At 56.1% G+C, this 13978-nt stretch overlaps 1 protein-coding gene across 1 annotated transcript; it reads right to left on the minus strand.

The window, feature by feature from the left end:
* Positions 1-2480: 2480 nt before the first annotated feature.
* Positions 2481-13253, minus strand: GDF6 (growth differentiation factor 6). Its single transcript, XM_053987200.1, has 2 exons — positions 12917-13253; positions 2481-3343 (listed from the first exon to the last, which is right to left on the minus strand). Exons 1-2 carry the CDS (start codon positions 13251-13253, stop codon positions 2481-2483), a joined length of 1200 nt encoding a protein of 399 aa, XP_053843175.1.
* Between the last annotated feature and the right edge of the window lie 725 nt (positions 13254-13978).

Here is a 13978-nt window from a genome sequence, read left to right on the forward strand (position 1 = left end):
CATTTGCCCATTCTTTCCCTCATAAAGTGAGCAGAGTCTTGATCCATAGCAAAAGACTGAACTGGTGTGGTCAGAACAGCAACTAAAATTCACACCAGTCAGAACTGCACATGGTGAACCTGGCTTTGTCAGCCATAATTTCTAAATCTACTGTTAGTAACGAACTTGAAAAACTATTAAGTACTAGAAAGCAATATTCCTCTGGTAGTTGTACCAACTCTAAGGCTGGAGTCTTCTACAGGTCTCTTAGCTGCTGCTATTCAAACACTTGGGCCCGATTCTGCACTCCTTTGTTCAAGCACCAGTCTAAGGGAGTGAAAGCTGGTCAGAGAAAAACGTGTGGGATCAGATCTTGTGATATGGCAAAAAAAAATCCACTTTCCATGAAAGGAACCTTGTTTTCAAACACATTCCACAAGGTGAGCAGCTCTTTCAGCCCTTCTGCATATAAGATGAGGCTTTTATTTTTTTCCCTGAGAGTGGGGCTCACAGCCCCCGAGCTGCCTGTACCACCTCTGCACGCATCACTGAGAGAGGGTCCTTCTCTTACTGAAACAGCTACTCATTGAATAGTTCTTCATTATCTAAGAGATAGCCAGGAAATATTTAATAAATATATTACCCATTGCATCAAAATAAATATCATTTATAAAACATTCATTGTCTTTTGCTCATCATCATCATACAGTGTATATTAACGTCCCCAATACAGATGAGATTTACAAACGTTTGCCTGAATTTTTCCCCTTAATGCAATCTCCCACTTACAATAATCATTGCATAAAATGCATAAAAACACAATGCAGCTTTATGCCACTGGCATAAACCAAAGACGAAACTAAAGATCTTGTGAGAGTACAAAAAGTCTTCAGACAGGAGGAATGGCTTTAGGTGCGCCTTCAAGTGGCACTTGATCCAACTCAAGTCTGCAGCATTTTAGAATTAAAGCCAATATTTACTTGAGAACTCAGAATTACTTAATCAAATAATAGAACATATAAAAGCAAGCTGACTTTTTGGAGAAAAAAATGTTTAATAATACAATAATAGTTGTAGTATCGTCCAGTAAAGGTGTATTGTAAAAATGTTCTGAATATTAATTTACCTCAGATAACTTTAGAGTTGTAAATACTTGCATTATATTGAGGTAGACAGTAAAAAAAAATTATTTTCTCCATTATTAGCACAGAATTAAAATCTTGTAATAATATCTTAAGGAAATGATAATGTTAAGTAAGGATGAAATATTTGATTAATGCTTAATTCTGTACAACTCAAATATAAACTTTTAAAATATTAGAAATTATAACATTTCGAGTGCATATCATGTTTTGTACATTAAAAAAGAAATGCATGTTGTTCATCTCCATTTTGCACTTTTCAGTCTGTTTAAATAAACAAATATTTACAACTTTTACATGAACAACAGTGCATCCAAAGCAAAATGTGCATTTTAAATTAATGCTCCTGGTCGAGTCTTTTTATTAGCATTTTATATTATTATTCTCTTCTCTTTTTTATCTTTTTCCACAAGTTTGTAGCTCTGCAATACCAGATAAGCCAACAATTCTAGAAATCGGTGGGGGAAAGCCTGAAACTACGAACATAATAATTACATTAAGAAAGGGCTAGGCAGAGCTTCGAAGTGCACTTTCCTCAGGTGAAGCCACAGCTGAGACCAAAGGTAGGAAAGAAACAGAAATCTTACATAAAACGCCTTTTCCAGCACAACATTTGCATATAATACTGCTGCAAGTTGCGAGGGCCGCCGAGACACAGCTACCCAGAGACCTGGCAATGGCATCCTTGCACTCTTCGTGGGACCCGAAGCAGTTTCCTTTCCAATCCACCGGGTTGTGCTTTCTGTACACTTCGCTCTTCACAGTTTGCTGTCTTAAAATAAAACCTAGCTGATAATTACAATCTTAAGCAACTCCCGTTTTTTTTTTTTCTCCTTTTTTCTTTTTTTTTTCCCCCCTTGGGGGGGGAGAGAGGGAAGGGGGGGGTGCGTAGGCTATTTCTGGCTGGTAAGCTTGCAGGAATGTGAAAGAGAGAGGGCAGAAATGAAACAGCCCTCTTCAGAGCAACTTCAGAGAGAGGGATCAGTCTGCTCCCTCTCCCTCCCCCGACTCTTTTTGTACTTGGTAAATTGCCTTCACCTTTGGAGGGAGGAGGATAGATCGCCAGATAAACCCCGGGGGAGGAGAGGGGAGCGGGGAAGGGACCGGGCGGGGGCCTCTCCGCCTGCCCGGCCCGCTCGCCCTTCCCCGCCGGCAGGCGCGGGCCGACGCTGCCGTAGCCCCCGCCGCCGCCGCGGGCAGCCGCCGCGGAACCCCGGCGCCGGGCCGCCGCCCGCCCCTCCGCCGGTCCCCTCCGCCCCAGCCGCGCTCGGCAGGCCGCGGGACGGGGGCCCCGCTCGCCGCTGCCGCCGCACCTCCGCCAGACGCAGACCCGGCTGCCGCCGAGGTGCGTCCCGCCCGCTACCTGCAGCCGCAGGACTCCACCACCATGTCCTCGTACTGCTTGTACACCACGTTGTTGCCCGCGTCGATGTAGAGGATGCTGATGGGGGTCAGTTTGGTGGGGACGCAGCAGCTGGGCGGCGTGGAGCCGGGGTCCATGGAGTTCATAAGGGTCTGGATGATGGCGTGGTTTGTGGGCTCCAGGTGGGAGCGCAGCGGGAAGTCGCAGACGCCCTCGCAGTGGTGGGCCTCGTATTCCAGCGGGGCGATGATCCAGTCGTCCCAGCCCAGCTCCTTGAAGTTGACGTGCAGCGGCTTCTTGCTGCAGCGCAGCCGGGACTTCTTGCCGTGCCGCTTGCCGTGCCGGCTGGCGAAGGCGGTGCGGCGCTGGCGCCGGGCCGGCGGGCGGCGGGCAGCGGGCGGCGGGGGTGCGCCCAGCTCGGCGCGCAGCTCCCCGAGGAGGCTCCGCCGCCGGGCGCGGGTGAAGACCACCAGCAGCGCCCGCTCCTGCGGCGGCCGCGGCCGGCGCGCGAAGCCCAGGGCCCGCAGGTCGACCCAGCGCCGCGGCCCTCGGTCCGCCGAGGCCCGCAGCTCCAGGCACAGCCGCTTCCAGGGCCGCTGCTCCCGCAGGCCCTGCCTCACGTCGAACACTTCCCAGCCGGCGGACGAGGCCGCCCGCGGGTCCAGGGCGCGGGAGTCCAGCGGTCGCGGCGAGAGGCAGGCGGAGAGCTGCACGTGCAGCGGGGCGGCGGGCGGCGGGCGGCCCTGGGGGGGGCGGCGGAACAGGCGCAGCTCGGCCCCCACGAGCTCCTCCGTCTCCGAGAGGGTCGACACATCAAACACATACTGCTGCCGCCTCAAGGGAGCGGGCGAGAGATCGTCTGCGAGATAAAAATAATTACAGTCAGTTGCGCTCGGGGGGATCTGCCGAGAGGTCTCTGAGGCGGGAGAGGGAGGGAGCACCGCCGGCTTGCCCGGCCGGGGCCGCTCTTGCCTGCCTCACCCCCCCACCCCCTGCCGGACCGGGACCGGGGGAGGGTAGGGAGAGGCGAAAGAAGCAGAAGGAGAAGGGAAGAATATGGAAAGGAAAAGGAAGAATATGGAAAGGAAAGAAAGTATGGAAGAACCCGCACCAGACAGGAGAGAGCTCTCCAGGACTAGAGGCAGACCCTGCTCCACGCACATCCTCTGCCTATCAGCCCCATATACACGTATCTGTGCTCCTCTAAGGAAAACCTGGACTTCTTTTTTGACACATCGGTGTACAAAGTGCAGCGCAAAAAGCAAACCAGATTCCCCTGAGCTGCTTTCCAATAAAATGTTTACAACCCAGCAAATACAAAAATTCCCAAAGCCCCTGTGTTTCCCCAGAAGCTAGTAAAGCTTGTGTAGATTTCTATAGTAAAAGTGTCACTGGAGCCTCTGTTCAGCAGCCCCTCGCCGCTTTTCCAAAATCAACCCGCCCCGGGCGTAGAAACAGACTAAAGAATTATACACCCGCCTGTTATTTATCGATATCCAAAGTCATTACGATTCCTAATCAGTATGTTTCAAAACCTCGGCTCTACCTGACAGGTCTCTGGGAACCCCCTGCGGGGCAGCAGAGACAAGGGGATGATTTATGCAAACCAAAACCTTCAGAAGCGCCACGGCGATGTAAAAAATCAATGCGGATTAACGTGCAGTTAATCAGTGCGGATTAGCACACTCGACAGTCGCCCTGCGTCGCTGCGTGTTCCTCTAGACGTCAGCAGGGAGATGGAGCGTAGAGTGCAGCAGGGACAGCGGGAATTGCTGGGAAAAAGACCTGCCCCGCAGGGAGCCGCCGTGGGAGGCCCCGCGCCCGCCCGGACCGCGCCGCGCCGCGCACCCACGCGGCATCTCAGGCTGCGGAGCAGGGCGCCCGCAGGGCCCCGCACACCTGCCCGGCTCCCGCAGCCAGGCGGCCGGGGCATGGCCGCGGTCCCCGCCTCGCCCGGCGTGGCACGAGGAGTCAGCAAGGAGAGGCAGTTCCCGAGCCGGAGCTTCCCCGCCTCCCCGGGGCTGCGCGCCGGCGGGAGCGATGCGGAATCGGTCAGGCCTTTCAGGCATCCCGGAAAATTTGAATCCAGGCCTTTCGCATCCCTGTCTCCGCCTCCCACTTCAGGCTTGTCTGTTTCCTCGCGGTGGGGCTTCTTCCCAGCGAGGGGCGAGAGGCAGCCTGGTCGTGCATCCCGCTCAGGGAGTGCGGGAGGAGACTGAAAAAAACCACGAGCAGAGCCCGAAAAATGTTGCCACAGTCCTGGTGACGACAACAGCTGCTTTATCGAGCTGTGAAAATAAAAGTGAAACCCATCGGGAGCTGCCTAGAGGTGCTGGACAGTTTCATCAGCACTGCAAGTACAGACCAGGATTCGGTCCATGAGTCTCCTGTGAGTTTTGGGGGCGCGTGGGGGTAGTTCTACCCTTCACAGGCGCGGGCCATGGGCTGAGGTGCACGTGGTTGCAGAAAGAGGGTCCAACAGCTCAGGAGATCTCTGGTATCATTGCCTCCTCCTTCAAGGGGGTCCTGGAAGCTTTAGAGAAAAGCGGATGAGCCCTCGGGTAAGAAAAAAGCGCAGGTCCTCCTTCGCCTCTTTCTCGTCGTCTTGGAGGTTTTTTCCTGCATCCAACATCTGTCAGACACCCGGGCATCCGAAAGGGCGTAGACCGATCTCCTGGCCTGCCGAGATGCCTCAGACCTTCGTTCAAGGGCTCCAGCGTCCGTCGAGGAAACTAGATCAGCATCTTCCTCTGCGGCTATCCCCAGCTTCGGGATGCAGGCAGAGCCGGGCCTGGGCACGGATTCGCTTTTAATCGCTCTCGTTGCTTAGGGGATGGAGAGGCGGGTGTCACGCTTGGTTTCAGAGAGAGATGCTCGCTCTCTTTGATACTCCCAGTCGCCATGGGGTGAGGATGAGGAGAATGCTGCCTCCGGGCCGCTGCCCCTCTGGAACAGACACCCCCACACATACTCCTCCTTGTCCTATTCTTGGCCAGGGCCATGGTCCTGGGCCCCCCCTTATCTCTGCCGGGCTGCAAGAGCAAGGCAGCACTGCCCGGCAGTCTTAGCTTTCAGGGAAAGGGCAGCCCTTCCCCGAGGGATGAGGCGACACGAAGGTGGCAGCGCCTCTCCCCTTCCCGAGGAACCGTCACGCAGGTGGCCTGTCGCAGCGCAGGAAATAATCCCATTCGGGGGTAGCATCCAGGCAAGCAGCGAGAGGCTGAATTCCCCACATGTCCCTGCTGCTGAAAATGGGCTTTAAAGGGTCTGCAGACCCTTGTCACCGGGCGGTGCGGGAGGAAACCAGCTCCGGCACTGTGGGTGCCAAAAGGCTTACTCAGGGATGCTCCCCAAGCAGCATCTTTTGAGACTCCAATTTGGCGAGGGTTTGGGGCGCTGCACGGCTGGTCCGGGTTGCTCGGTGGCATGGCACGCTGGCGACACGGCCGATTTGCAGAGAAATGTGCCCCAGTCAAGCGGATCTCTGAGACGGGCTTCAGCAGCACCGAAACTGTGTGCTGGAAAAGTCCCACTGGCTCAGGCAGCTGCCGGCTCCCGTGCCTCTCTCGGGAGGGCAGGGAAAGGGGCAGGGCTGCCGGTTGTTTCAAATAAGCAGCTTTGAATCCGATCAGATAAACGCTATTTATTCACTCTTGTAACCTAATAATTCCAGATGAATACATAATCCTAAACCAGTACTGGCTCGCTCCCAGCGCAGTCGAGAGGGTGGGAAAAGCAGCGGAGGGCGGAGAGGGAAAGCGGGACCGCCGGAACCTCCACAAAACGGGGAGACACGGGTCTAGGTTGGGGACCCTTTGTCCCAGCGAAGCTGCTGCCTTCCCAGCACACAAAGAGCGGCAGCAGAGTCGGCGTGGGGACACCCTGACTGTCCCTCTCTCTTCCTGTGAGCAGTGCACAACGGACAGGGGCTTGTCCTCTTCAGTTTTCCTTTAAACCCAATGAGCGACTGAGGCGAAACCCAGGGTTTCTAACAGCCAGCTCGAGATCTGCCTTTTTCTCAGCTGAAGCTGTCCTTACAGATATTCCCGTTACCGAAATGGTGCGAACAGCGAAGTCATCCCAGCTGGGCTGGGGAAAGCCACATTGCAGAAAATGCACCGGGAAGGTGTGTTTATATTTGTAGCGTTAATGTAGATGAATGTTAGCTCCGCAGTAAGTATGTGTTCTATTTCGACTCTCCGTAGTTTATTCTTTTATTTAGGGCGAAAATAAAATATTAGGAGCGGGAAGGAGGGACAGAAGGAGGGAGTAGGTGTATCTGAAATTTAAGAATGTGTCAGTGGCGGATGGAAGAGAGCAGTGCTACTCCGTTCTGCCCCTCGCGAGGCGCTCGGGCAGCGGCGTGCCCGGTGCTCCTGCGGGCGGGCCGGGCCGGGCCGGGCCGGGGGCGCTGCGCCGGGCCCCCGCCCGCCTTCCCCCACGCTTTCCTTCGCGGTGCGGTGGTTGCAGTTTCAGCATCTCCGAAGCTAAATGAATGACTGGTTTGGGACTTTTCCCTCAATTCCCTGTGTGAAGCCTCTCCCGTTTCCCGGCTCGCTTTCTTGCCGCAGTCTGGGCTTTGAGGAGAGACGGGGGTTAACGAAGGCTACACAAAGTTTCCCTTTTCATGGCAGATCAGGTACTGGGCTCCCAGCCAATTCATCAGGGCTCAGATCTTAACTTTACATCACTGCAAATTATACCCAAACCACATTCAAGAAGATTTTTCCCATTCCCAAATTCTCTTTCAAGCCATATTTAAACTCGCAAACCAAAAGCACATTTTCAGTTTAAAGACACTTTGCAGACACTCGCACAACAATAATCTGGAAATTAAAACATATATTGTCCCTAATTGCGAAGGTCTGCCCATACGTTGTCTGCGGAGTCGCAAGGCTGACAGGTATTTCTTTCGGAGCATTACCCAAGCTGTGGAAACAAGGGGCTGACTCTCCATGTGTGGTATTTCTCCGGGTTTCAATTCCACATCTCCCAGCGCCTGCCTCGCCGCGGTTTTTTATTACACCGAGTGATTAGATTTAAATGTATCGTTCGCTTCGCTATTGAGTAACCGAGAAAGACCACACCTTCCTCGGACGAATTCCCAATCCTGCCAAAAAACACTAACTAGTTGTTGGAGGGCTGGTTGTTTTTTTTTTGGTTTTTTTTTTGTTTTTTTTTTTTTTTTTTGTTTTTTTTTTTTTTTTTTTCCCTCCTCTGAGCAGGGAGACACCTGGCTGTGATGTACCTTTGATCACCGCTGTACTGTACCTGCTCCGGGAAGGCTGCCTGCCCTTGCCCCACTCTCCCGCCTCCCGCTCGCCGCCACCTCCCCGCTTCCCACGAGCGACTCTCGGCCCTCGGGCATAGAGGGATCGCTGCAACACCCGCGGGACGCAAGGCTCCGGGCCCTCGGCTGTCGGCATCGTCCCAGGAGATGCGCCGAGGCGGACTGGAGCTTCCTTGGGGGGATTCTACCTGCTGTAACAGACCTTAACCCAGTATCTTTCCCTTTCCCCATTTGCGGCGGTTACGCTACCCGAAACACTTCGACGGAGGAGAAATAATTCCTCCGAAATTATTCGTGTTGAGAAAATCGGTCTGAATATTCCCAGAGCTTGGAGCTAAGAAATGAAGCAAAGATACTTCTGAGTGGTAAATGTGGAAGTGCTAAGATAGAGCAACAGAGCATACAGATCTGGCCATAACTAACCAAGACTGAAACATCCCCTTTCGCTCATAAATCAGACTTCAGGCACGAGAGGACTCCAACCCTCAGTTTCGGCTTGCCCCGAAATCGCAAGGAAAGGAGGGTTTTCTCCGATCGACAGTTTTGAGGGTTTTTTTCTGCCGTGAAGGGAGGAGGTAAATGGGCGAGGCGCCCCGCTGCCGTGCCCAGCACCGAGTGGCCCTGGCCTGCGCCGGATTTTCTCCCCGCGGGCCACTCGGCTGCCGGTTGGGGCCAGCCCAGCTGCGGCACAGCATCTCCCCGCGGGCGGCGGAAACTCCACAGCTCCGAGGCGGAGACCTCGGACCTCCGTTCCCCACGTGTCCACCCCGCAAAAAAAAAAAAACAAACCAAAACAAAAAAAATGCAGCCTCTTAGCAAGCCCCGCAGGATTTAAAAAAATAATAGTAATAACGAAAAAAATCAGGACCAGGTCCGAAATGAGCCCCTGGAATAATTTGATAGGCGTTAATTACTCGTCCTGTTAGCAAAGCGGCTCCGTGGCAGCGCACCGCCCCGCCGAGCTGCCGGATCTACGGAGCTCCCGGCGCCGCTTCCCCGGACCTTCCTCCCGTCCCGCGGCGCTGCGTGCGCGAGCCCCCACGCCTTCTCCAGGGACAACAAACAAACGAAAGATAAACTAAAAAATACTCCCTCCGCCGACAGCCCCCATTTTCGCTGGGAAGCGGCGAGAGGTGCAGCCGCAGCCGCCGAGGGGACGCTGCGCTCTGCTCCGCCTGCGCCCCGACCCCGCGCTCCGCTCCCTCCCGCAGCTCCCGCGGCGCGGGGGCAAAACACCAACCCCGCAACACCTCCCGGCACAGGCAGCGCGGAGCCGCCACCCGCGCCCCGCCCGCGCCCCGCCCGCCCCCGCGCCACCGGCTCCGCGGGGCGGAGGCCCCGCCGGTCCGGGCCGGGCCGGGCCGGGCCGGGCCGGGCCGCTCGCTCCTTTCCCGGGTGCACGGCGGGGATGAGGAGCGGCAGCTCGCTGCCGCGCTCCGGCCGTCTGGTCTGCATTAGTGTTTTTATAAGGGGCCCAAACAAATCGAATACAAGGTCACCAAATAATTAACAGTTGTGAATTCCCTCCTTTCCCATTAAAATACTTCCCTGTTTATATTTCATTTTCCTTCTGCCAACGACAACACTGCTTGGGCAAAGGCGCTGCACAGATTACACTACATTGCAGCTTTCGGTCCACCCAGAAACCCGCTGTTTTGCATAAATATGTTGTACTAGATGAACTTCAAGTGAGATTTACACTCTTTTCCTCTGCCGCATGCACAGCCGGGCCATTTTCTGTATCTGCACACGGGATCCCCCTTTCGTCCTAGCCGTCTATTCACCACCTTCAGTCAAGAGCAAAATAACGATGTTCGGATCCCTGCCCATCGGAATCAGCTGCCTTCCAACTGGAACGCGAAACTGCATAAAGAAAACGGGGAGGGAAAAAGGAGACGATCTTGACCTATTTCGATTTCCCCGTCCCTTAGGCGCGGACCGCGGCATTTCGTATGCGGGAGCCCTGCCTTGGTGCCGGTGCTGCGGGCAGCTCTGCAGACACAAAAGGGTGAGGCGAGGGGCACTCGCAGCAGCCGGCCCTCGTGGCAATCCCTTCCCACGGAGATCCTTTCGAAAATCGTGCTCCCTCGCACTCCAGCTTTTTCTTTTTTGTTTTCGATTTGTTCCCAGTCATGCCGCGTTTCTTGCTAGCTGTGGGATCGCTTGTTTATAGCTCCCTTCTCCAGCTCCCTCCCGCTCTCTCTTTTTTTTTTCTTTTTTTTTTTTTTTCTTCCCCTGCCTGGTGGAGTCCTTGCAGCTCCTAATTGTCCTGCCTTACTGTGGAGCTCCAATGCTGGGGGTCCTGAGGCCAGTGAGAGCACCATCTGCGTTTTAATGAGTTACTTCATGTGCCAACAGTAATTTTCCTACATTCAGTTAGGTCCTGTCTGATCTTGCGACCGTAACAAGGGGGAGCGAGTGGGGGGCGGGAGGGGGTGGAGAAGGGGGAATCGCAAACCCTTTCTCCCCTTTCTCCTCTCTTTTTCAACCGACGGGGGAAAAAATTACATATATATTAATCAGTAGTGAGCCTTCACTCCCTCTCGCGCTACCCTGAAAACGATCTTATTAGCTTCAAGCGGGAAGGGAAGAAGCGAAGCAAAGGGAAGCTGCTGTCGGTGTCTGCACCGAAGCGCTCTGCCCCGCAGTCTGGGAGGGCCCGGGACTGCTGCGGCCGGGAGCTGCTGCCGGTCGGAGCCGAGCGCCGAGCAGCCCCGCCGGACGCTCTCGCGGACTCGCGGGCACAGCAACCCGCCTCGAACGGGAAGGGGATTTCTCGGCAGGACTAAAAGTTGCTTCGCGCTCCTCTGCGGGCTGCTGTCCCCCCGAAATGCTGCCATGCAGGATGGCGTGCGGCAGGTGGGACGGCCACCGTCATATCCCCCCCGGAGCTGCCGCTTAGGTAAAGAGCAGCCCATCTAATTGGGTCAATTTGGGCGGCTATACTGTCTGCAAATGAAGTGACAGAAAATCTGCCCCCCCTTCCCCGCTTTCCCTGAGCAAAGACTGTTCATCATCAGCACAACTCCAGCTCGCCAATTAACTGGGCTAGGAGCCCACGGGGAGGTGGGCAGTAAAATAGCTACCACTTCAGAGGAACGGAAGCTCTCTTGAAGTTTTTTGGTGATGTGCCATCGGCTGGTCCACTTCATTATGGGAGACTAGACAATATTTGATATGTTATGACATGAACACTCAATTAGATCACTGAGTTGAAATACTCCAATCAGTGGCTTGATGCTAAGCAACCCTCAGAAGGTCCAGCAGAAGGTCACAGCCTGTGACACATCAAATCAAAATCAATGGGGAAAAGTGAGGCTTTTCCTTAATCAAACCAGGACTTCTGTTAGCAAATCACTTCCCTCGGAGTAGAATCTCACATACAGCGAGATGAGCTAAATTTGTTAAATTAACTGTCTTTCTTCTGGTTATCAAGAATAAGATGATATCGGGGGCGGCTCCATTTCCTGCGGCTCGCAGAATTAGCACCCCGTTTCCTCTCCGTCAGGGGGAGCGGTCCAGCTCTTTTCTGACGGCTGAATTTTCGAAACCGTGTTTCTAGAAAGGAGTCCTCTTCCCCCCAACCCCCGCTTTTAACAGCGACGAAGAAAACAACCCCCATAAGGCGAAGAGCAAAACCCCTTCTCTCCTTTCCACTCGAAAACGTCTGCGGGTTTCCGACCGCGAGGGGCACATACTGTGGGCGCTCCCACGCGTCCTCCCGAGCCCAGAGAGGCGCGAACCAAGGCGGGAACCAAGGCGGGAGGCGAAGAGCCCCGCCGAGCTCTCCGCGGAAAGAACTGCCCCGAGCCAGGGGTAGCAATGGGGCAAGGGGCTGAGCCTTGGGTGCCGTGGGCGGGGAGAAGCTTCCGGCTCGGGGAGGCGGTGAAGGGGGTCGGTTTGGGTTCGGTTCGATTTGGTTTGGGGCGATCGGCTTCTGCAGCTCCAGGGAGCCGTGTGACTTTCCCGGCGCTGTGTTGTGCCCTAAAACGGCAGGGGCACGGCGGGAGGACGGCGAGCTGCCCCGGCTCCCGGTGCTGCCAGCCCCCGGCAGGTACACCAGTGCCCGAGGAGGCGCGGACGGAGGGGAGGGTCTTCGGATGTGAGAGAGGGGGAGGAATGAAAGCGCAACCTTCATTAAGAACCTGTTAATTAGTCTGTTCTTAATGGCTCACAACCAGGGTAACGAAAAAAGGGGGGGATAAAAGGGGCAGAGGGGCGTTTTTATGGAAGGGAAATTTTACTCTGGATCGACAAGAAATGTGTACCCGCGGCCCTGGGTACGAGCGATACGACGGCGAGAAAGGAGCATAGGAGGGCCCCGGCCGGGGCTGCAGGTCACGGAGGGGGCCCGGGAACCCCGCGGCACCGATGCCGCCCAGGAAGCTCTGCGGCCCAATGTAGCGGGCCCTGCTGCCAATCCCGGCCCGGGGGTGCGTGAGGACCAACCCCGCATACAGCTCAAAGGATGCGGCCCCGGAGCAGACGTCAAGTCCGGCCGCTCCTCGCTGAGTCCCGGTACCGGGCGGTACCTGGGCTGCACGCTGCCCCCCCGCAAGTGGAGCCGCAGGGTCCCAGTCCCAGCGCTCTCGGAAGGGTTCGGGGCTCTTCCAGGTAACCCCGATAACGCGACTCGAGGCGAGAGCAGCCTCAGGCAGAAGATGTTTGCCCTCGGTCAGTTTAAACTTTCTTTTCGCCGTGCAGCCGCGTCGATAAGAGCCACCCTATCTCCGGCGGGTGGAAAGAAACCAGAAGAGCTATAGTTAATTTTTTTTTTTTCAATGTTGAATGTACACCCAAATTCCGCCTGCAAAGCTGGGGTGTGTTTTCCACCAGCTCATGACGATTCAGGGAGGAACACTCGTGTTTCTCGCACGCAGCACTTAGGGCTGCCTCGGCTCGGGTTTAGTGCCGCGGGGCCGTTTGCTTTAAAATAAAACAACGCGACTCCCAATTTACCGAGGGATCTGCACTTTCCTGCAATACCGGGGCGGGGAACAGCACCGGTGACCACTGCAGCGCGCTCCCCACCTCCCCAGCACCAGGCTCCGCGGCACGGCAGCCTCGTACCGTGGAGCGCGGCGGGAAGGGACACCCGCAGCCCCGGGGGGACCGTGAGGGGCGTGGGGGGCCAGAACTTACCTCGTCCCCTGTCTACAAAACTAGTGATGGTGTTGGCGGATTTGGACGACTGAAAAAAGCTGGCGTTGATGCCCAGTTTCTCCGCGATAGAGTAAGTCCTGAACAGAGACAGCATGTACTCGTGGGGTTCCGCCCGCGGGAGCGCCCGGTCCATGGCGTGTCCCCCTTGCCGCGGGCGGTTTTCCCGTGGGGACCGCGGCACCCTGCGGCTGCGACCACCTTTGGAGGAGGCGGCGAGCTCCGAGGAGGTAGGGAGGGAAGCCGGGAGGCAGCAAGGTAAATCCCAGAGGAGGCTGGCGAGCAAGGCGGCGGAGAGCAGGGCCCGGCGTGCATTCATAGCGAGAGGCGGCGGCGGTAGGGAGGAAGAGGAGGGCGGCCCGACGTGCGGCTCCGGCGGCCCACGGAGCGGCGCGGGGACTGCGCGGCGGCGTGGCGCGGAGCGGCGACTGCACCCGGGCGGGCTCGGCCCGCAGCCGCCCGCCCCGCCCCGTGGGTACCGCCCCGCCGCGCACCGCCCTGTGGGGGCACCCAGCCCGCCCCCGCGGGGCGGTCCGCGGCGGGGCGGGACACCCCGTGGTCGGGCGCTTGGGGGTCCCTTTGCACCCTCCCCGCTGTGTTCTCCACGCGGGAAGCGGACACGAGGGCCGGAGAGAGATGCCGCGCGTCTTGCTGCCACCTCTCGGGTGCCGCTTCTCATCAACCCAGCGGTGCTGTCATCTGTTCAGGTGCCTCACAGGTTCTCCAGGTTTGAGTGTAGGCAGATTCGTGCGATGCTAATGATTTTACTTGAGGCTGTCTGTATTCCCGTGGCTATGTGCCCGAAAACTTGTCACAAAGCAAGGTCTTATAACAAGGAGAATTTGGTGGCAGGTGAGGGTCTCACCTTGGGATGTGCCAGGGCCCATCTAGCTAGCAGCCTTGAGGCAGGTCCTGACACCCATTAGAGAAGGAAAGGAAAGCATAGGAAGAGCCAGAGACCATTCTCCTTGTCTCAAAATCTGCTAATCGGCCACCAAGGGGGGACCAGTCCAAGTGGAGCACAGTGCCAGGCTGAGGCCTGGC

This window comes from Vidua macroura, chromosome 1 (assembly GCF_024509145.1).
Source record: "Vidua macroura isolate BioBank_ID:100142 chromosome 1, ASM2450914v1, whole genome shotgun sequence".
Taxonomy (NCBI): Eukaryota; Metazoa; Chordata; class Aves; order Passeriformes; family Viduidae; genus Vidua; species Vidua macroura.

Excerpts from the sequence above, each read along its gene's own strand:
- GDF6 (XM_053987200.1), bottom strand. The coding sequence starts at position 13,253 with ATGAATGCACGCCGGGCCCTGCTCTCCGCCGCCTTGCTCGCCAGCCTC. Across the intron at positions 3,344-12,916 it reads TTTTGTAGACAGGGGACGAG|ACGATCTCTCGCCCGCTCCC; the intron begins GTAAGTTCTGGC and ends TTTATCTCGCAG.